Source organism: Cnephaeus nilssonii, assembly GCF_951640355.1.
Source record: "Cnephaeus nilssonii genome assembly, chromosome: 5".
Classification (NCBI taxonomy): domain Eukaryota; kingdom Metazoa; phylum Chordata; class Mammalia; order Chiroptera; family Vespertilionidae; genus Cnephaeus; species Cnephaeus nilssonii.
In genome coordinates this window covers 23,268,993-23,292,443 of record NC_137076.1, presented here as the reverse complement: position 1 = coordinate 23,292,443, position 23,451 = coordinate 23,268,993, and the positions used below count along the sequence as shown (strand labels likewise).

General features: G+C 40.8%; 1 protein-coding gene across 1 annotated transcript; it reads right to left on the bottom strand.

Annotated features, from left to right (window-relative positions):
• Nucleotides 1-5,342: 5,342 nt before the first annotated feature.
• Nucleotides 5,343-6,266, bottom strand: LOC307100539 (olfactory receptor 7A17-like; the record flags this gene model as incomplete). Its single annotated transcript, XM_079773007.1, has 1 exon — nucleotides 5,343-6,266. The coding sequence occupies one exon, from the start codon at nucleotides 6,264-6,266 to the stop codon at nucleotides 5,343-5,345; it is 924 nt and encodes a 307-aa protein (XP_079629133.1).
• Nucleotides 6,267-23,451: the final 17,185 nt, after the last annotated feature.

Below are 23,451 nucleotides of genomic sequence, written 5' to 3'. Positions count from 1 at the left end.
AATATGACCACCAGATTATTATGACCACCTGACATTTGTAGGCAAATTAGCCATACACTGCATCGTATGGGATATGGAAGCCGAAGGCCTTTTCGAACACCTTTGCTGTCTGCAGTTACCAAGATAAAATGTTTCCAGTTCACACAGGAACACAAGGATTGGACAGTCGAACATTGGAAAAAAGTCATGTGGTCCAATGAATCACGTTTCCAATTGCATCATGCAGATGTCAGAGTGAGAATTTCCAGGAAACAGCATGAAAGCATGCACCCCACATGCATGAGTGCAACCCTTCAAGCTGGTGGGGGCAGTGTTATGGTTTGGGGCATGTTTTCCTGGCATGATTTGGGCCCTTTAATTCGTGTGGAACAACTTCTGAATAGCACAACATACCTAAGTATCATTGCTGATCAAGTTCATCCTATCATGTTGATGGCGTATCCTAATGCAGATGGCTTCTTCCAACAAGACAATGTGCCATGTCACGGTGCTCGTATTGTGCAGGAGTGGTTTCAAGAACATGAGGGAGTCTTTACCTTGCTTAAGTGGCCCCCACAATCACCAGATCTCAATCCAATTGAGCATTTGTGGGACGAAGTTAAAAGAGCCATCAAGCAGCTGACTCCACAACCATCAAATCTCACAGAACTGGACAGTGCTATTCATCAGGCATGGTGTCAGATTCCTTACATCACCTTTCAACATCTCGTGGAGTCAATGCCAAAAAGAATCGCCGCAGTATTGAAGGCAAAAGGTGGCCCAACGAAGTACTAATGGGGTGGTTATAATAATCTGGCCACACAGTGTATATGAAAGTCACTCTTTAAAAAAAAGAGAGATGATTATTTGCTTGATTAATTAATGTATTTATTTCAGTGGTTACCTAAGAGTTCACAATGTGACTGCTACTCACATTTTTAATGGTCTTTCACACTCTTTATAATTAAAATGCTATCATATTGATAGTATAAAATGTTTAAATTATTTTCAAAATGTGGTTCTGATCAGCAGTGATTTTATCCCCTATGAGACATTGAGCTATTTCCAGAGAGACCTGTGACTGTCACACTGGAGAAGGGTGGGTGGATGCAGGGATGCTCTAAGCAACCTTCAATTCACAGGACAGACCTCACAACAGAGAACAACCTTTCCCAGAATGCCAACAGTGCTGAGGCTGAGAAACTCTGAGTTAAACAACTTCATTATTTGTAATATTTATAGCTGACTTCAGGTTGTTTCCCAATATTGTAACACTTTCTACCAGTGAAATTTGGGTACCTCTTTTTAGTGTCAGTTTAAAGTTCCAACTCCAATCAATGTGTCTTTCAGTTTTTTCCTAGGCTGATGGGTGTGAAAGACATTTTTTGTTATTTTCGGAAACTATTACTCAGTTTCAGCAAACTTCATTTATTTGACCACCATTTTAATGTACCTATTGATATTATATGCCCATATAATATTTCCCATTTTTGTATAGCATTTCAAATAGTTTCTATAGATCATTGTTTTTCAATTGACTTTTGTAGGATATTTTTCACCATACAATTTAAAATTTTTACTTGAATATACACTGAGTGGCCAGATTATTATGCATTCAGAGATCACAATAATCTGGCCATTCAGTGTATCTATTTTCTTACTGCTGAGTTTCCTGCTTTATTTAAGAGTAGAAGGCCAGCGCTCAAAATTGTGTGACCCAGCTCACCCACACAGATCTTTGGTCATTAAGGCATTAAGGGCCACTGGGTTTTTATAATATAGACTAGAGGCCCGGTGCACGAAATTCGTGCATGGGGGTCCCTCAGCCCAACCTGCACCCTCTACAATCAGGAGCTCTCAGAGGATATCCTACTGATGGCTTAGGCCCACTCCCCATGGTTCTCTGCTCTCTGCGGGGCCTGGAGGTTTCCCTGCAGCCATGGAGATGAAGCCCCATGCCCTGCTGTGGCTCTCTGCCTGCTGCCACCATGTGCCATGTGAAGGAAGCCCCAGTGCCCTGCAGTATGCTCTATCTGCCCGGCATGGGGGCTTCCCAGACATGGACACACTAAGGAAGCCCCCATGCCCTGTTGTCCAGGCTCTGTCTGCAGGGCCTGGGGGTGTTCCCACTGCCACTGCCCACTAGGGAAGCCCCCAAGCCCTGCTGTCTGGGCTCTGTCTGCCATGTCTGGGGACTTCCCTGCCACTGCCCCACTAAGGAAGCCGCCATGCCTGGCTTTGCAGGGCCTGGCGGCTTCCCGGCTGCTGAGATCAGGAAGCCGCCATGCCCTGCACTGCTGGCACTGGAGTCTTCCCGCCTCAGCGACCATCAGGAAGACGCCATGCCCTGCTCCTCTGCCGGCTCCGTGTGCAGGGCCTGGCATCTTCCCGATCGCCACGACGACAGGCCCTGCTCCTCTGCCTGCTCCGTGTGTGCAGGGCCTGGTGTCTTCCCGATCACCACGGTGACCAACAGGAAGACTCCAGGCCCTGCTCCTCTGCCGGCTCCGTGTGAGTAGGGCCTGGTGTCTTCCCGATCGCCGCAGCGACCAACGGGAAGACGCCAGGCCCTGCCCTCCGCCGGCTCCGTGTGCGCAGGGCCTGGCGTCTTCCCCATCACCAGGGTGACAGGCCCTGCTCCTCCGCTGGCTCCGTGTGCGCAGGGCCTGGCGTCTTCCCGATCGCCACGGCGACCAACAGGAAGACTGCAGGCCATGCCCTCCGCCGGCTCCGTGTGTGCAGGGCCTGGCATCTTCCAGATCGCCGTGGCGACCATTGGGAAGACTCCAGGCCCTGCTCCTCTGCGGGCTTCGTATGTGCAGGGCCTGGCGGCTTCCCGCTGCAGCAGCACTAAGGAAGCAACCATGCCCTGCTCTCAGTTCTCTGTTTGCTGGTGGGAGAGGCCAGATACTCCAGCAACGGGGCTGAGGGGACTGGGCGCCGCCATCTTGTGGGTATGGGGGCCGCCATTTTGTCGCGGAGTGACACCTAATTTGCATATTACTCTATTATTAGATAGGATGGTTTTCCTACCTGTAAATTTTTGTGCAGTTTCTGATGTTCATCAAAAATGTATTGGTTATTCGGACATCAAGTTCAAATTATCTAATATTATAAAATGTCTGTGTGGGAGGACCAATTTCATATTCTTTCAGATCAATAGGCATTTATGCCAGCTTTTATGTAACAATTCAATCTTTTTCAACTATATTGAAGTACAATCTTGCCACATGGTAAATGTTCATATACAATGAGACCTAATACCAGATTCTTTAAAATAACAATAATTGGCCATCTTTTATGTGCCAGAACAATTTAGAAACCTTATATATTATACTAGAAGCCCAGTGCACGAATTCATGCACGAGTGAGGTCCTGGCAGCCTGGCCCCAATTGGGGAAGATTGAGGCTGGGCCTGTTGGGAGGAGGAGTTGGCGGGAGGTTGGCCGGCTGGCCTGCCTGATTGGGGCCTGATCAGGGCCAGGCTAGCTGGGGAAAGGGGCCAAGGGTGATTGGCTGGTGGGCCCTGCCCCCGATTGGGGTTGGGGGGCCAATTGGGGGAGGGCCCAGCCCTGGAGAGGGGCTGTGGGAGTGGGCCAGCCGGCCCCTCCCACAAATGGGGTGGCAGGTGACCATTGGGGGCCAGTGGCCTGGTGGAGGGGTCATGGATGGTTGGCCTGCCAGCCCTGCCCCTGATGGGGTGGTGGGGTGCGATCAGGTGTGGGGTGGCCAAGGGGAGGGGCTGCAAGAGGTTGGTTGGCTAGCCCCACCCCATATTGGGGTTGGTGGTGCTATCAGGGGTCGGGTGGCTAGGGGGAGCGGCTGCAGGAGGTTGGCAGCCAGACTGCCCCATATTGGGGTAGGGGGTGCGACCAGGAGCGGGTGGCCTGGGGGAGGGGCTGCGGGCCTATCTTGGTGGGGTGGGTTAATTGGGGGTGGGGCTGGCTGGGGGGAATGAAGGAGGTGTTTGGCCAACCAGTTCCTGATCAGGGTGGGAGAGGTGGATATATTTGAGGACAGCACTCACAATCACTCTGTTATTCAAATGCATTTCAGACAACTGTATAGAAGAGCCTCCACTGAGGCTCCCTTCCAGGTAGTCAGGACACGGTGGAAGGACATGCATGTTTGTGCAGGAAAAATTGTGATGCTTATTCACATAACTGGGCAGGATTTCAACTCCTGTGTAATTCAGTATAAAGATAGTATATATTCCAGAGCATAAAGCAGATAACTGTATTGTATGATATTGAGATTATTCACTCATTGTCCTTTCGGTGGGTTTGAAAAAAAGTTTAGATAAGGGTATATATTTCATTTAAAGAAGGAGGCACATTTGTAGGGATCACGTTGCAAATTTCCAAACCGAAACAGAAAAATGACTCAGAAAAATACAAACATAAAGCAATTCATGCTATTCTTCACTCAAATAAATAAGGACCCTTACACATGGACCTCATATTTTATACTTTATTTTTTAATTGATGTTTTAAAGAGAAAGAAATGGAGAAAGAGAGAGAGAATGCAAGAGAGAGAGAGCAAAAAACATTGATGCAAAAGAAAAACATTGGTTGATTGCCTTCAGTATGCACCATGCCTGGGGATGTAACCTGCATCCCAGATATATGCCCTGACAAGGTATCAATCCCACAGCATTTTTGGTGCAAGGTTAGACACTCCAACCAATGAAGCCACTGGATAAAGACCATATTGCAAAGTTTAGAATTGATGTCTAGCATTTTTGTATAGTAATAAATTATATGGCTTTTTGTTTCATTATATTTAAGGTAATCTTTAACTCTAACCATATAAGATCAGTCTATTTATTAAAATATATATTTCCATGTAGATTCTTCTTGGACACATGTATTTGATAGTCAGTTTTTGACAGTGGCTATGACAGGCATGTGGACACATAGCTGAACAAAAGAATGAAGAATATAAAACCAGGAGACCAGCTATAAAACATACTAGCATGTTGACGTCTATATTATCAAGAAGAGTAGTAAAGGCAGTGCTATAGAGAATAATAATGAACATGTAAGTGAAAATTGTGGTCTCAGATTTTTCTCTATAATAAAATTATGCAAATGACTTAAGTAGCCAAGTGTAGTTTTTTTCCATAGGGGTAATATAATTCATGACCATATTTTCAGGGAAAAAATAGAAAAATTACTAGGAATATTTCATAAGAGAATAAATTATACTAAAGTAATTCATGTTAATCTATGAGATAAATGAGAATTTCCAATTACATATGGTCCAAAAATTGCATTAATTTTTATCAGACTTCAGGCTCTGAGGCTTTGAACCCTGCATTCCTGGGCAATTATTGAGCTCAGTACAGTTGGCACTTGAATAGCTTACTTGCCAAGGAATCTTTGCAGGGCCCTCTTTATGTCCTTGTTCCTCAGACTGTAGATAAATGGGTTCAGCATGGGTGTGACCACAGTGTACATCACTGAAGCTGTTGCACTTGAATGTGCATTGTGGGTAGCAGCGGAGCTAAGGTAAACTCCAAGGCTCGTACCATAAAACAAGGAGACAACTGAGAGGTGAGACGCACAGGTAGAAAATGCTTTATACTTCCCCTGAGCTGATGGAATTCCACGTATGGAGGAAAGTATCTTAGAGTAAGAGTAAAGGATCCCAGCAAGGGGACCACCACCTAACAGTCCAGCTGAAAAATACATTACCATGTTGTTAAGAAAGGTGTCAGAACAGGCAAGTTGGATCACCTGATTGAGTTCACAGAAAAACTGAGGAATTTTTAAGTCTGAGCAGAAGTGCAGACCCAGCACCATTAAGCTTTCTAACAAGGAATTCAGGACACTCATGATCCAGGACACCAGAACCAGCAGTCCACAGAGCCGGGGGTTCATGATGACTGTGTACCGCAAAGGGTGGCAGATGGCTACAAACCGGTCATAGGCCATCACAGTCAGGATGAAGTCATCCAACCCAGCAAATAGTATGAAAAAATACATCTGTGTGATGCAGCCTTCATAGGTGATTACTTTGCTCTGTGTCTGGATGTTCACCAGCATCTTGGGGACGGTGGTAGAGGTGAAACCGATGTCTACCAGGGACAGGTTGGAGAGGAAGAAGTACATGGGTGTGTGGAGGTGGGAGTCTGAGCTGACGGCCAGGATGATGAGCAGGTTTCCAAACACAGTGATCAGGTACATGGAGAGGAAAAGCCCAAACATGAGGGGCTGTAGTTCCTGTGCCTGTGAAAGTCCCAGAAGAAGGAATTCTGAAATTTGAGTACCATTGCCTGGTTCCATGTGTCAGAGGTGACTACCAAAGGAAAAAATAAAGAGGGAATGAAAGAAAAAATGAATAACCAATTTTCACATTAGCAAGCATTAGTACCTGAGAATAAATGACACGTTCATGTTTTATAATCAGGAAATTATTATCATATTTGGTGTGTGATCCGGTCCCCGTTATGGTATCTCTATTGTCATTTCTCATTAGAATTTCCTTTTCTACCATCAACCTTCTCTTCAAGAATAATATATATGACTATGTTATTGAGGATATCTTTCGTGCATTTGTGGAATATATATTGACTATAAATCATGTTCCAGGCACTGCTTCAGTATGGGATCCTTAAAAACAAATGTCTACAAACTAATGATGGAGCAATAATATAATAAATTAAAAAAATATGTAACATATTCAATGGTGCAGCTGATATAAAGAAAAGTAAATCACATTAAATGGAAAGAGTAGATAGAGAATGTTATTTTTGACTAGAGGCCCAGTGCATGAGATTTGTGCACTAGGGGGAGGGTCCCTCAGCCAGGCCTCAGTCCAGGACCCCTCAGTGTATGTCTGCCTGCAGACTTAGGCCTGATCTCAGGTATAAGGTGGCAGTCAGACATCCCTCTCGCAGTCCAGGGCTGTTGCAGTCTAGGACCCCTCGCTCCTTACCACCTGCCTACAGTGGAGGCCAGAGAGGCTCCCACCACTGCCTCTGCGCTCGCCAGTTGTGAGCCGGCTTCTGGCTGAGCAGTGCTCCCCCTGTGGGAGTGCACTGACCACCAGGGGGCAGCTCCTGGTGGTCAGTGTGTATCACAGCGACCAGTTGTTTCACTGGTCAGTTGATTTGCATATTAGGCTTTTATTACATAGGATGGTGTTTAGCCAAGACTTGCCATAGGTGATTCTTTAACAGACACTTCAAAGAAGACTAGCGTGGAGACTGAGGGGGAAGTGTTTGCTAGGCAGAAGGATCAGCCAGTGTAAGTGCCCTGAGGAATATGATTGTTTCAGAAAATCAAGACTCAACATGAGCCCGTGTGTCAAGGGGAATGAGCAAGTCATAGCAGGAGGAGAGATGGTGTCAGAGCATGTTAAGAAACAAGGTGGCCTTTTGTTGCTGTTGAAAATTCAAATCACAGAGTGCCTTGTGCACACTATGTAAATCTTGCACTAAGTGATCTGGTTGCAAAAGCATCCTGTTAATTGCAAAGGATATCCTCCTTAGTACCTTCTCTTGATATTATAAATCACCTTGGAATATATCAGTCCAGGAACCCCTGCTCTGAGGACTGCTCTCAGTTTACAAGGTGTGCACATTCACGCGCGCACACACACACACACACACACACACACACACACACCATGGCCTCCTCGTGTGTGTTATTTCCATGTCCTTCTCACTCCCTCCCACACTATGTAGGCTATGAGTAGACACAAGTCAAGCTGTCCAGATCAAGGATCTTTTTCAAAAAGAACTTAGAAAAGTACCCAGATATTCCTATCGTAAGCCTACCAGGGATACATAAGCTTGGGGTCTCATATTGCTATGTCCATTTTTCTGCCCTGTATTTAAAGAAAAATAAAAAATAGTTTAAATAAACATTAGAAGTGAGAGAGCAATAAAATGTACATGAGGAAGAAAAGAGATCCAATTAGCTCAGTTGGTCCCTGAGAGACAATGAGGAAGAAAAATCTTTGGATTCTGGCTGTGTTCCAATTTTACTCCCTTGAGGCTAAGCAAACTTAACCGAGAAGAATAAATAAAATTGTCCATGCAACTAAGGTAGTTGTAAATATATGGTGTGAAACACCTTATAGATTGACTACCCCAAGTGAAAACTGACCAAAAAATAAACCAGTAACTCACTAAAGGAAATATAAAAAAAACAACACAGTTTGAATATTTTTAACATCAAGCAGTAGAAGACCATTTTTTTTCCTGCGCCTGTTCTGTATTTTTTTGACCAGTTGGTTTTTATATGGTTGATGGCAGATGAGACAAGCCCTTTCTCACTTTTCTTATGTAGCATCTTTGTTTTTCTTCAACTTTAAGTTTTGATCTACTTTTGACAAATCAATGGGCTCAGTCTAATTTTGGTTCTGGTCTTCATCCAACATGCAAAGGCCTCCCAGGACATGATCAATAAATCCTGCTCACGCCACAACAGTCCATCCTTCTATACTTAGTGACTTTCTTCATATGACTTAAGCCTGAGCACATTGTCATGCAAACATTCATTTCATTGTACTTTGTTTTCACCAGCACCGTGCCAGATCCAAACAAGCAGGGATTCACCTGTTTTGTTCACCTTTGACCTTCTACAAAAGTGAATATATGTGCACTTATATAGGAACACATTGACGTAAATGTGAAGTTATGAAAGGAATGACAGGAAGAATGAAACCTGGTCAAACAGAAGTGATTTCCAAGCAACTGAATTCAATAAAAAATGAATAGAAGGCCCCCTCTGCAGGATGGACCACAGAGGCTGCAGTTGGGGTGGTGGTGGGGGAGGCAGCAGGCTTAAGTAAGGTGCTCCATTCACTTCCTTGCAGCTGTCTGCAAAGGAAAAATCACTAGCACTGTGCTCTTGCCATAATGTCAAACATTGATTTTTAATAACTAGTTTATTTTAAAAACTATGTAGTGCTTCGCAAGTTTGCATGTCCTCTTCGCACGGGGGCCATGCCAATCCTCCCTGTATCCTTCCAATTGCAGTATATGTGCTGCCAAAGTGAGCACTCTTGATTTTTTTTAATCTTGAAATTTCTTCATTTTCTTTCCTTAGGTTCTTAAGTCATTGCCTAAATTAGAACCTGGCTTTTATTTATTTTTAATATTGAATATGCAGACATACTTTAAGCACCTTTCTGGCTGACTAGCTCTATAGCAGGGGGGGAAATAGAAATCGTTCCATTGAAGTTAAGTCCTTATTTAAAAAATATTGCACTCTCTATTCGCTTTTTTGTTTAATATGCTCATTTCCTCCCTTCTGCCTTGTCTTCTATAATGAGTATAGAAAATTTTTGGAATGAAGCAGAAAAGTATCTCAAAACACACTTTTCTTCCTGTTTTTTGGATGTAATTTCTAAAGAATACTATCCTATCTAATAAAGATGGAATATGCAAATTGACTGTCACTTCATCACAAAAGGTAATGGTGCCCAGAGCCACAAGATGGCGGCACACAGTCCCCTCAGCCCCGCTGGAGTTGCCCTTTTAGCCCTCGCCACGGTGAGAGGCAAACAGGCCCCCGCAGCGAGCAGACACCAGGGCCTGCGGTGGCGATAGCAGGCAGGTCTGCAGAGAGCAAAGAACCATGGGGAGTGGGCCTAAGCCATCAGTAGGACATCCCCTGAGGGCTCCCATATTGGAGAAGGTGCAGGTCCAGCTGAGGGACCCACCCACCACCCCCCACCCCCAACCCCCATGCACAAATTTTGTGCACAGAACCTCTAGTTTTAAATATTTATATACATTCTCTGAACACCAGGTAGCCAAAACAATAAGGAAAGTTAATTCTCTTTTTATGGCTTTTGTATCTTTAGTGTTACTCCCATAGTCTCCTCTGATTCCAAGGATCTACACCTTTATGTAGAAGTTAGAGGCCTGATATACGAGATTCGTGCACTCAGGAGGGAGGGGGGTCCCTCAGCCCTTCCTCTGCCCTGCGTAGTCTGGGAGCCCTCGGGAGATGTCCAACTGACAGCTTAGGCCCACTCCCTGTAGTGCTGCTGCAGAGGATGGAGAGGCTCCTGCCACTGCCGCTGTGCTCATCAGCCCTGAACTGTGAGCCCAGCTTCTGGCTGAGTGGTGCTCCCCCTGTGGGAGTGCACTGACCACCAGGGTGCAGCTCCTGCATTGAGCCTCTGCCCACTGATGGTCAGTGCACATCATAGCAACCGGTCATTCTGCCATTCGGTCGATTTGCATATCACCTTTTTATTATATAGAATGTCATTATCCCATGGCCAACCCTGTGAATTTAAAGATGTAAATTACAGCTTATTTATTGGCCATGCCTTATCTTGTTCTAAATAAATTTACAGGATAGGGCAGCAATTCTAAATTCTAAACTTGAGACCACTGAAGCAACCATTTGATGAGGTGTACTATAATCATACACTGAAAAATTCAGGGAGTCGTCTTTGGTTTCTTTATTCAAGTGAATACAGCCATAAGAAAGTATCTACTACATAAGAAAACCAGTGTTAGGGAAATAATCACCACCATCCTTAACTGAAGGGGAGGGGGGAGGATTTAAAAAAAAAAATCAGCATTGCCATACAATACAGTTCTTAATGAAATGTATTGTGAAGAAATCTGGAATCTTCAAGTTTTTTCCCTTATATAAGAATACCTTTGCTGACTTGGGGGTTGTGGTGTTCAGGAAAATAATTGCCCAGAACATAGTGACTCCTCATCAGTGTCATATAGAATAATGAAATGCATTAAGAATAGTCACAATGTTAACGCTTCTGAATATAAGAACTACATATATGTACATCAGGTTTAACATGCTTGAGACTCAAACTCAGGGTTGAAAATTTGATTAGGGACTTTTACTAAGATAAAAATTGCAGTTCCTGGTGTCCTCTCTCTCACATATAGTACAACACCCCATGACTTCTTTAAGACTTACCCCTAAATGCTCCCTGCTTATGGACAAAGAACTATGGAGGAGTTTGAGTTATCAGCCATTATCTGTACTTAAATAAGTCTTTTAAAGAAAACAGTGGCCACATCTTAGCATTATACAGTTATCAAATTGAGGCTGTTTCTCATTACTTAATTTATTGTCTTCGAAGGCTTGGTATCCTTGCTAGAGTTAACACTTACTTGAGGAAAATGACCAAATACTTTCTTGAGTTGATACTTTTTTTTTCATTTTTCTATTCTTTTCTCATAGATTTATCAAACAAATATAAACGCTTTCTTAAACTTAATGAAAGGCTGCTTGCTGCTTTCTGAAATTAAGTCAGGTAAGTTCATACCAAGTTAGATTTTTTTTTCATTTGAATAAAGTATATATGATGAACAAGTTAAAAGCATGTGGCTTCATTGCCACAAAAAATTGTGATTTCGTTCTTATTTTTAGCAAGCAGGGAAGTTGCCACATAAAACTTTATGTAGTTCAGAGAAACCTTTGCAAATCAGTTACATATACTTTTCCAACCTACCATTTACATGAACTGTTCTGTATTAATGACTGAGCATGGGCATTACCACAGTTGTACCATCTTTTTTAAACTACATTTTTTAGGATCACCTTTTCATTGTGGTGAGATCCTCCCTATAATTTGATTGTCCTTAATGTACTAACTGAAGGCAAAATACTCTGAAGAGATGCTTGTGAAGTTTGAATTTTCTACTTCTTGAATATTCTTCAGGTTTGATATTTGCTGAGTGGATATGTATATTTCATTTGATTTTGCTTTCACTGGAACTTTTAAATTTTTGAGAAGATCAAGCAGAAACAGAAATCCATTGCAGATGTATATATATTTACCCCATCTTGCAGATTTTGTTTAGTGAAACACAGATGGGAGTGGTGTTTTATTGTAAGAAGAAGAGGAATGAAAAAAACCTAAATTTAGAGATAGCTTTCTGTTTGAGCTACTATTTAGAAGAGCCAGCTTTTATTACATTACTGATCCACATGATGAACATTTTGATGCTGTTCCTGACTAAATGGGGAGTATTTAATGAAAAAGGGTTTAGGTTACATTTAAGAATTTTATCAGCTATGCACCATTAAAAAATAAACTCACTTGGATTTCTTAAAAAAAACTAATAGAAATAAGGTGTAAAATAGCAATAGTTTAGTGATACCAACATGGATTAGTAATTACATTGGCAAAGGCATAGACAGAAGATAGTCTTTAATGTTCCTAGAAATTGTGGTAAACAGCAGATGCTCAGTTATTATTTGTTGAATGAATCAGGAGTTAGGTCTGTACTTATTAGTATATCAGTACATTGAACACACGAGAAGATTGCATTTCAATATATTTGGAAACATTGAATTGCTGAATAAAAGCTGGAAAAATAAATATAGACTTGGAAGAAAATGAAGATGATCTACTACCTTAGTCACCATACAAAAAAATCTGAGAAATTGACTACTCACTGTAAGTATAACCAATCCTTTTTAGCTGAATATATAGAAAACTACATATTAATATTTATGGGTAGGCCATATCATCATAATTATACCAGGAGACTCAGAAGTAATAAGGTGGACATATTTAACTAAATAAAATGTAAAATATTCTTATGGCTAAAGCAATTGAGAAATAATAATTTATATTAATGTTTATGTTATTTATGTTATTTAAAATTTTTTGTTGAATTTATTGGGGTGACATTAATTAACAAAATTAAATAGGTTTCAGGTGTACAATTTTATAATACATCTTATGTATATTGTATTCTGTGCTCAGCACCCCAAGTCAAGTCTCCTTCAATCACCATTTATACCCCTTGATCCTCTTTTACCTACAATACCATAATAATGTTTAAACATCATTTGAAAGGCTGATAATGAAAGAATAATAGGCATAGAAAAATAAAATTTTAAGTAACAAGACCGTCAAGTATATTAATCTTTGATCAAACTCAGAAAAAGCTCAGAAAACAACAAAAAAATTCTTTCACATCTGTCAGCCTGGGGAAAGCTTAAAAAGGTGTCACATTGACCAGGGTTGGAACTTATAAACAGGTAGCTAAGGGGTACTCTATTTTCTTTTCTGGCAGAACTGTAAAGTGTTACAACATTGGGAAACATATCTGTAGATAGCTATGAACATTACAAGTACATATATTCTCAATCTCTGCACTATTGACATTCTGGGCCAGATCATAGCCTGTGGTTTGGTCTCTCTTGTGCATTGCAGGATGTTTAGGGCATCTCTGGGCTCTACCTACCCCTCCATGTGACAGGGAAAAATATCTCTGGACATTGCTCAATGTGCCCTGGGGGGACAATATTGCCTCTAGTGGAGAACCAGAATTTTAATGTAACAATCTCAAAACATTTTTGTATAATTGTTATAATAGTAATGTATTAAAAATGTATATGGAAAACTTTCAATGTCTGAATAGCACCGCCACATCCTAAAATATTATGTGCACAGGGTAATAAATAGTTGGCATCACAATATTTGTTTGGGGGGAAGACCATGAGGTATTTTTGAGTAATAAGGAAGACTGGACACAGAAAAAAAAGACTGTACAACACATGAAGAGAATTTCTGATGAGCACAGGTTGGTATTTGTACATTTGTACAAAAGGATATGAGTGTGTATGTGTGCCTAATATAGGAAAAAAAGTGTTTTAAAAAACTAAGAACTTATGGAATAAAGATTATCAGTAGGAATGAAATTAGGTTAAGTAGAGTAGTTACAAAACAATTATAGGAAATACTAATAACTTAATAATATCAACATGAGCCAATAATTCCAGATTAAATTTCCAAAAACTTTGAAATACAATAATATTAAAGAAGAGCTTTTAATATCAGGGAGAAAGCAGAGTCTAAGTTATAATTTCTACTTATATAAAGATATATGGATCCAATTTGCTAATGTAAGGTAAAGGTAATCTTTATTCAAACATAAAATAGTTTTCCAGAGGACAGTAGATGATGCAAATTTTGGAAATAGAGCTCACCACAAAAGCCTGAAAGGAATAATGAAGATGTGAAACAAGTTGGCAATATGTGTGTAAGGTGCTTTATTAGTACTATGTACACAGAAGAAAATTCACTTTCATTTTTGTTTTATAGCTAGGATTCACAAGTGAAGAATATAAAAGTAACAGCTGAATGCTTTTTTTTTTCATTAAGAAGAGTAAAAAATAAAAAAGCAATAGAGAAAATACAATATGTCTGAGTGATACACTTGAGCCCACACTATTAATAAACACTCACAATTCCCCACATATACATACATGAAGGTACTCAATGACAATGAAGTTGGTGGAAAAAACTCCATTTCCTTGTTTAGAAGAATGCAATAAAAAAACAGGAATAAAAACACTCTGACCCCCTATTCAAATGTCAAGACTTGTACAGACAATTTACAAGAGTGAAAACAAATGAATATTGTACAAATATATTTAGGTCACAGGTAATGAAGTAATTACAAAGTTAAACTATTTATCATACCAATTTTTACTTATGAAATAAAATATGTTACATGTGAATTGAATTATCAGAGTAAAAGAAGATCATGCAAAATGTATGTCTTCATGAACTACTGTTGTAAGGTAATATTTGTAAGAAATATATTAGATCTAGATTTTTCTCATCAATATGGACATGTAGTTCAATAGACCCTACGATAAAAATAAAGAAGAACTGCCTTCACTTTACTGGACATTCTCCATACCTACTTCTCTATGTTTCTACTTCCTTTAGTTGCAAAACTCATTGTATATATTCTGCTTTTACTTGAAATACTTTATGTCTCCCATTGTCACCTTTAATTGAGCTTCCATCAGTTAATTGTCAACAATTACCAATGTGTTGCTGAGTTCAATGTTGATTTCTCCTTTTGCATCATAAATTACTCATTAATTAGTTAATCAGGCAATCAAACAACGATAGGCTGATGGCTGTCAAGAGACCTCAGGTAAAAGTGCTTGGCTTTGAGTCTCTCTGACCCTTTCCTGTAGTACCTACAGGACCTCTGGACTCACCTGTTTGGGAACTTTGAAGGGAAGGTCTTCATGGGAAAGTCCAAACTCCTGAATGGTTGATGATGGAGACTGAAGCTCTCTCCCCAGACAAGACAGCAGGAAGGAGGCAAACATTGGTCTCATAGACAAATTTAGAATTGCAAACTCAGCAACCAGGTCCCATCCAGCCCAAGGTCACACACACTGAGAGACTGGAGATGAGGAGATATTTATAGCTCCCTATGTCTGCTCATTAGGTACATTTTTGTCCTGGTAATCCAGCCTCTAATAATCTGATTTCCCTGTGGGTCTGGACAGAAGAGAATGTTTTCCTGGAGATTCTGTGTTCCCAAAAGACCAGCTTAGTACTCAAGTGAGTCTAGTTTTCTTGCTCATAAAACTTGTTGGCTTTCAGAGGACTAACCTCCTAGTACCTAAACCAGCCTGATTTAAATATTTTCCAAATTTAAGACTGAGGGTCTAGCCTGGATTAAAAAATTCAAATCTCCAAATACTGACTTGTGATATGAACATAGCTCTGATATCTCCAGAAAATTACTATTTTTCTTTTCATCAACTAAGTTCCTTTTATATAAACGTTGAGTGTTACACACTGGGCTTCATGACACATTAGCTAAAATAATTTGGCATTTCAACCTTACATCACAAGTTAAGAGCTGTCATTTAGTCCTTTACTATGAAATATTCATTAATTATAAAAATATAATTAAAATATTTGCACTCTAATCTAAGCTTGGAATAGGAAAGTAAATAGATACTTCCCTGTAGCCTCCAGAAGTAACCTAGCCCTATAAACATCTTGTTTTTACCTCACTGAGACCCCATTTCCTGTTTCTGACCTTAGGAATTGTAAGAGCATAAATGTGTTCATTTTAAATCACTTTGTTGGTAATTTACATTAGGATTTAAAAGTGAATACAGACATTTATCCAATGAAATTTTGTTCAGGAAAGTGAGATTAATTATTGCAATTCATTCATTTAGCCTCCTCTGAGTGAAAGCATTTTGCATTTTAATCCCTCCTTAAGTTGAAGAAATTTGTAATTTTTGGGATGGTGGTAGAGGTAAAACAGATGTCTGCTAAGGACAGGTTGGGGAGGAGTGGACCCTTCCCTCATCAAGCACTCAGCTAACAATGTGGCCCATTAGAAACCCTGGAGCAAAGAACCCAGAGAAGCCATACCTCATTCCTGACCCACAAAAACTGTGAGATCATAACTATTTGCTGTTATTTTAGGTCCTTACATTTGGGTCAATTTGTTGCACAGCAATAAATCACTGTTAGAAATAAGGCGAGACCCCCCAAGTCAGGGGTCCTGGTAGAACACAAAACATACTTGGGAGCCAGGCAGCAAGGCAAATATCTTTACTTCTATGTAGAAGGATGTGCACACATGGTCTGGAAGCACTCGCACACCGAGCAGGCAGTCTGCTCCGGATTTATAATCCCTGATGCACGTGACCTGTCCTTTGCTCTTGATTGGAGCTCAGGCTCACAGTCTTTTGCTACTGGCTAATTTAAAGGGAGGGGTTGGAAATGAAGAAGAACCAAGAAGAAATGAAAAATGACATCACTGCTGTAAAGAACTCAATAGAAAGCATCAAGAGTAGACTAGAAGAAGCAGAGGACCGCATAAGTGAACTAGAAGACAAGATGGAAAAAAATACCCAATTACAACAGCTTCTAGAAACAAAAATTAGAAAGCATGAGGAGAGCCTAAGGGAACTTCGGGACAACACAAAACAAAACAACATCAGGATAATAGGGGTACCAGAAGGAAAGGAAACGGAGCAAGGAGTAGAAAACCTGTTAGAAGAAATAATAACAGAAAACTTCCCTGATATAGGGAAGAAAAACCCCACACAAATCCAAGAAGCTCACAGAGTTCCAAGCAAAATGAACCCCAAAAGACCGACGCCAAGGCACATTATAATTAAGTTGGCAAACACCTACGACAAAGTAAGAATCTTAAAAGCGGCCAGAGAGAGACAGACAGTTACATACAAAGGAACCCCCATCAGACTAGCAACTGATTTCTCAACAGAAACTCATCAGGCCAGAAGGGAATGGAATGAAATATACAAAGTCATGCAAAGGAAGGGTCTCAATCCAAGAATACTGTACCCAGCAAGGCTATCAATCAAAATTGAAGGTGAAATCAGGAGCTTCACAGACAAAAAAGGGCTAAGGGAGTTTATCACCACCAAACCAGCAATGAAAGAAATGCTAAAGGGTCTGCTGTAAAAAAAAAAAAAAAAAGAAAGAAAGAAATAGGAAGCAAAGAAGGAACACAGGGGTATAGAATAAAAATGGTGACAAATAAGTGCCTATCAATAATAACTTTAAATGTAAATGGATTGAATGCCCCAATCAAAAGACACAGGGTAACAGATTGGATAAGAAAACAAAACCCATATATCTGCTGTCTACAGGAAACCCACCTCAAAAAAAAGGACGCATACAGACTGAGAGTAAAGGGATGGAAAAAGGTTTTCCAGGCGAATGGAAATGAAAAAAAAGCTGGGGTAGCAATACTTATATCTGACAAATTAGATCTCAAAGTGAAGGACATAACAAGAGATAATGAAAGCCACTTCATAATACTAAAGGGAGAAATCCAACAAGAAGAAATAACTCTGGTAAAAATATATGCACCCAATACAGGAGCACCAAGATACATTAAAAAACTCCTGGAAGATATCAAAGGAGAGATTGACAGCAATACAATCATAGTAGGAGACTTCAATACCCCACTATCACCATTGGACAAATCCTCTAAAAAAAAAAATCAGCACAGAAACATCAATCCTAAATGACTCACTAGACCAGATGGAATTAATCGACATCTTCAGAACATTTCACCCCAAAGCCACAGAATATACATTCTTCTCAAGTGCACAAGGGTCATTTTCAAAGATAGACCATATGTTAGGACATAGGCAAAGTCTCTCCAAATTCAAGAAGATAGAAATCATATCAAGTATCTTCTCAGATCACAGTGGCATAAAACTGGAAATCAACTACAATAAAAACAACCCAAAAAAATCAAACACATGGAGACTAAACAGCATGCTATTAAACCATGACTGGGTTACCAAAGACATCAAGGAAGAAATAAAAAACATCATGGCAACAAATGACAATGAAAACACAACAATCCAAAATCTATGGGACACAGCGAAAGCAGTCCTGAGAGGGAAGTTCATAGCTCTACAAGCCTACTGCAAAAAACAAGAAACAATGGTAATAAATTACCTAACCAAACAACTCAAAGAGTTAGAGAGAGAGCAACAAGAAAAGCCCAGTGTAAGCAGAAGTAAAGAAATAATAAAGATCAGAGCGGAGATAAACGACATAGAGACCAAAGAAACAATACAAAAGATCAACAAAACCAAGAGCTGGTTCTTTGAAAGGATAAACAAGATTGATGGACCTCTAGCCAGGCTCACCAAGAAGCAAAGAGAGAGGACCCAAATAAACAAAATCAGAAATGAAAAAGGTGAAATAACAACAGACCCCGACGAAATACAAAGAATTGTTACAAAATACTACGAACAACTCTATTCCAACAAACTGGACAACCTGGAGGAAATGGATATATTCCTAGACAAATACAACCTTCCAAAACTCTATCAGAAAGAATCTAAACATCTCAACAGGCCAGTAACTATGGAAGAAATTGAAGCAGTCATCAAAAAGCTTCCATCAACCAAAAGCCCGGGGCCAGACGGCTTCACAGGAGAGTTTTACCAAACTTTCAAGGAAGAACTAAAACCTATCCTCCTCAGACTATTCCAAAAAATTCAAGAGGAAGGAACACTTCCAGGCTCCTTCTATGAAGCCAGCATCACCCTAATACCAAAACCAGATAAAGACAACACAATGAAAGAGAATTACAGACCAATATCCCTCATGAACATAGATGCCAAAATCCTCAACAAAATCCTAGCAAATCGGCTCCAGCAATACATCAGAAAGATCATACATCATGACCAAGTAGGATTTATCCCAGGAATGCAAGGATGGTACAATATCCGCAAATCAATAAATGTGATACATCACATAAACAAATTGAGAGATAAAAATCACAGAGTCATATCAATAGATGCAGAAAAAGCATTTGACAAAATCCAACACCCCTTCTTGATAAAAACTCTCAACAAGGTGGGAATAGAAGGATCATACCTCAACATAATTAAAGCTATATATGATAAACCCACAGCAAACATCATACTCAATGGGCAAAAACTAAAACCATTTCCCCTAAGAACAGGAACAAGACAGGGATGCCCACTCTCACCACTCCTGTTTGACATAGTACTGGAAGTATTAGCTATCGCAATTAGGCAAGAAGAAGAAATAAAAGGCATCCAAATTGGAAAAGAAGTAAAACTGTCCTTATTTGCAGATGACATGATATTGTACATAAAAAACCCAAAAGATTCCATCAAAAAACTAATAGAATTAATAAATGAATTTGGCAATGTAGCAGGATACAAAATTAACGCCAAGAAATCTATGGCATTTCTATACACCAATAGTGAACTTACAGAAAGAGAGACTAAAAAAGCAATCCCATTTACCATCGCACCAAAATAATTAAGATACCTAGGAATAAACTTAACTAAGGAGGTAAAAGACCTATATGCGGAAAACTACAGGACACTGAAAAAAGAGATAGAGGAAGATGTCGGAGACCTGCTCTGACAGAGAACAGGGTAATCCTGAAAGTAGGAGACGGTGACAAAGAAAAAGAAAGAAAGAGAAGCAAAAGTGGGGATCAGGAGGACCAATCAACAGGGATGCTGTTGATGGCAAGTTTATTCACAGAGAGCAGTACATTTATATCCCAAATTTTGGCTCCCCTCCCGAACTCCCGGGCGTCGTGCTATAGGTCTGGGCAGCGAGCCACACGCACCTCCTTGTGGAGACAAAGCAATCCTTGAGACATGGACTCTCAATCCAATCTTCCTTGAGCAAAGTTCACTCCAAAAACACTTAATTTCAAGATCTGTTACTATTACAGTTTGCTTAATAACATTCATGTGACCCCTTTCCAAGGACAGGTAATCACGGAACTGCCTTGGAATAAGAACACCAGTTAGAGACAGACCCTTTTCAAGGCCCGTCTATCCAGTGCCCTTATAGGGAGGCCCCATGAATTTTCCCACAATTCCCCCTTTTTAATTTATTATAAATGAAGAAAACTTTGCTCCTTTTCTTGCTGCAGTTGCAGCCTTTTTATACTAATTATGATGTTAGCAACCTGAGTTGAAATCAATCTGCAGCCCCAAGGGATAAGACATAGCATAAGTATAACCCTTAAGCCACGTCGGGATTTCGTCGACCTTGACTGCTGTGGAGGTGGTCCTTTCCAGGTAGGAGTCAGTCAGAGTCACCAGGGTGGAAGGATGGACCGGATCAGAAGTTGGTATACATGCTTCTGGACTGCTTTCTGGGTGGACTGTAAAGCCTGTAAGAACTTGAGTAAAGATTGGTTATGGATTTCAGCTTTTCTAGATTGTGTTTCCATGTAAGCTGGTGAGATGGGTAGGTCAGGGTTTGGAAGAGTTACTAGAATCTTCCTGTAGAGGCCCCACTGGTTTTAGGGCAGCCTCCCGGGCTGCTTCATCTGCAGCCTCGCTCCCTCTTGCTTCTGGGGAGTCCCCTTGTCTCATATAGGTAGAGATGGAAAGACTTAATTACATCTGGTAGTTGGCCCATCGTCCTTGCTCTGCTCATGTCTGTCTAACTTCCTAATATATTACCTCAAGGATCCTGGCTCTGAATTCTTTTAGGGAAAATGGACGTCGTTAGGCTCTTCTAGCTACTTCCTGCTGAGGCGGGTCAGAAGTTTCTCTCAGAGCCAAGAGATCCTTGCTGTCTGTCAGAGGGACAATGAGGCCTGGGCACAGAAGGAGGTGGGACTCTTCCTGGCTTACTGGCCTGTATTATTTGATTTCTTTACAACATATCTCTTCTCCTTCTTACACCTACACAACCTTCTATTGAAATAGATACTTCTAAATTAGCCTTTAAACCTTCTTTCTATGTCCTTTAAAAATGCATAACCATGCCTCAGACCTTCTGTGATAAAACTAAGAGTTGGTAAAAATATTTTTTTTTGAGAGACAGATATTTTTAAAACTTAAACATTAAAGATATTATATTTTAAAGTTCTTTTGCTGAATATTCTAACACTGGCCAATAAGTACAGTAACCTCACCCTGCCAGGCTCAGTCTTCATGTGTGTTGGAAGGGTTAAAGAGAAGAAAACGGGCAGAGGAAGATCCACTGTGTTTTGCCAGCAGAGTTTAGATAAGCAAGAAACCAAGGACACCAGCAGAGCTGGTTGTACCCAGCAAAGTCAACAAAAACCTATCTCTCCCTGTTCACTCCGCCGATGCCCCCCTTTTCTGCATTAACCATTTACTCTGTCCTTAGCGAGCGACTACAAAGCGAAAGCATCCACGGGAACATCTTCTGGCCCGTTTGCTTAGAAGTACCCCTGTATGCGTTCTCCCACCTTCCTCCATGTAATAGTGCCAGAATCGGGAAACCAAGGGCACACCTTCTTTACAAAGGCTATAAAATTAGAAAGCTGTTTAGTCTCTACTGCCACACCGTGAAGCGAAAGCGAGCTATGCAGAACTTGCAAGAACAACTCAGAGCTACTATTTTGCCCCATAGTTTTACTCCTGACTGAATGTCCTTTCCCGGCACCAACCTCTATAACCTGTCGCGCACTTCTGGCCGGATCACCTCTCCAGTGTTTTCAGGTGCCTGTTCGAGGCGCCACCTGTCAGAGACCTGCTCTGACAGAGAACAGGGTAATCCTGAAAGTAGGAGACGGTGACGAAGAAAAAGAAAGAAAGAGAAGCAAAAGCGGGGATCAGGAGGACCAATCAACAGGGATGCTGTTGATGGCAAGTTTATTCACAGAGAGCAGTACATTTATATCCCAAATTTTGGCTCCCCTCCCGAACTCCCGGGCGTCGTGCTATAGGTCTGGGCAGTGAGCCACACGCACCTCCTTGTGGAGACAAAGCAATCCTTGAGACATGGACTCTTAATCCAATCTTCCTTGAGCAAAGTTCACTCCAAAAACACTTAATTTCAAGATCTGTTACTATTACAGTTTGCTTAATAACATTCATGTGACCCCTTTCCAAGGACAGGTAATCATGGAGCTGCCTTGGAATAAGAACACCAGTTAGAGACAGACCCTTTTCAAGGCCCGTCTATCCAGTGCCCTTATAGGGAGGCCCCATGAATTTTCCCACAGGAAGACATAAACAGATGGAAGAACATACCATTTTCATGGATTGGTAGAATCAATATCATTAAAATGTCCATACTACCCAAAGCAATATACAGATTCAATGCACTCCCCATCAAAATACCAACAGCATATTTCACAGACCTAGAAAGAACTCTCCAAAAATTCATCTGGAATAAAAAAAGACCCCGAATAGCCGCAGCAATCTTGAGAAAGAAGAATAAAGTAGGAGGGATCTCAATACCAGATTTCAAGCAGTATTACAAAGCCACTGTTCTCAAAACAGCCTGGTACTGGCACAAGAACAGACATATAGATCAATGGAACAGAATAGAGAATCCAGATATCGACCCAAACCACTCTGCTCAATTAATATTTGACAAAGGAGGCATGAACATACAATGGAGTCAAGACAGTCTCTTCAATAAATGGTGTTGGGAAAATTGGACACACACATGCAAAAAAATGAAACTAGATCACCAACTTACACCATACACAAAAATAAACTCAAAATGGATACAGGACTAAAACATAAGACGGGAAACCATAAAAATACTAGAGGAATCCACAGGCAACAAAATCTCAGACATAGGCCAAAAGAACTTCTTCACTGACACTGCCCCTAGGGCAAGGGAAGCTAAAGAGAAAATTAACAAATGGGACTACATCAAAATAAAAAGCTTTTTTACAGCAAAAGAAACCATCAACAAAACAGCAAGGAAGCCCACTGCATGGGAGAACATATTTGCAAATGCTATCACTGATAAAGGTTTAATCTCCAACATCTACAGGCAGCTTATGCAACTTAATAAAAGGAAGATAAATGATCCAATAAAAAAATGGGCAAGGGACCTAAACAGAATATTTTCAAAAGAAGACAGAAGGAAGGCCAAGAGACACATGAAAACATGCTCAAAGTCACTTATTATCCGAGAGATGCAAATCAAAACAACAATGAGGTACCATCTCACACCTGTCAGAATGGCTATCATCAACAAATCAACAAACGACAAGTGTTGGCGAGGATGCGGAGAAAAAGGAACCCTCGTGCACTGCTGGTGGGAATGCAGACTGGTGCAGCCACTGTGGAGAACAGTATGGAGTTTCCCCAAAAAACTGAAAATGGAACTCCCATTTGACCCAGTAATCCCACTCCTGGGAATATACCCGAAGAAACTAGAAACACCAATCAGAAAGGATATATGCACCCCTATGTTAAT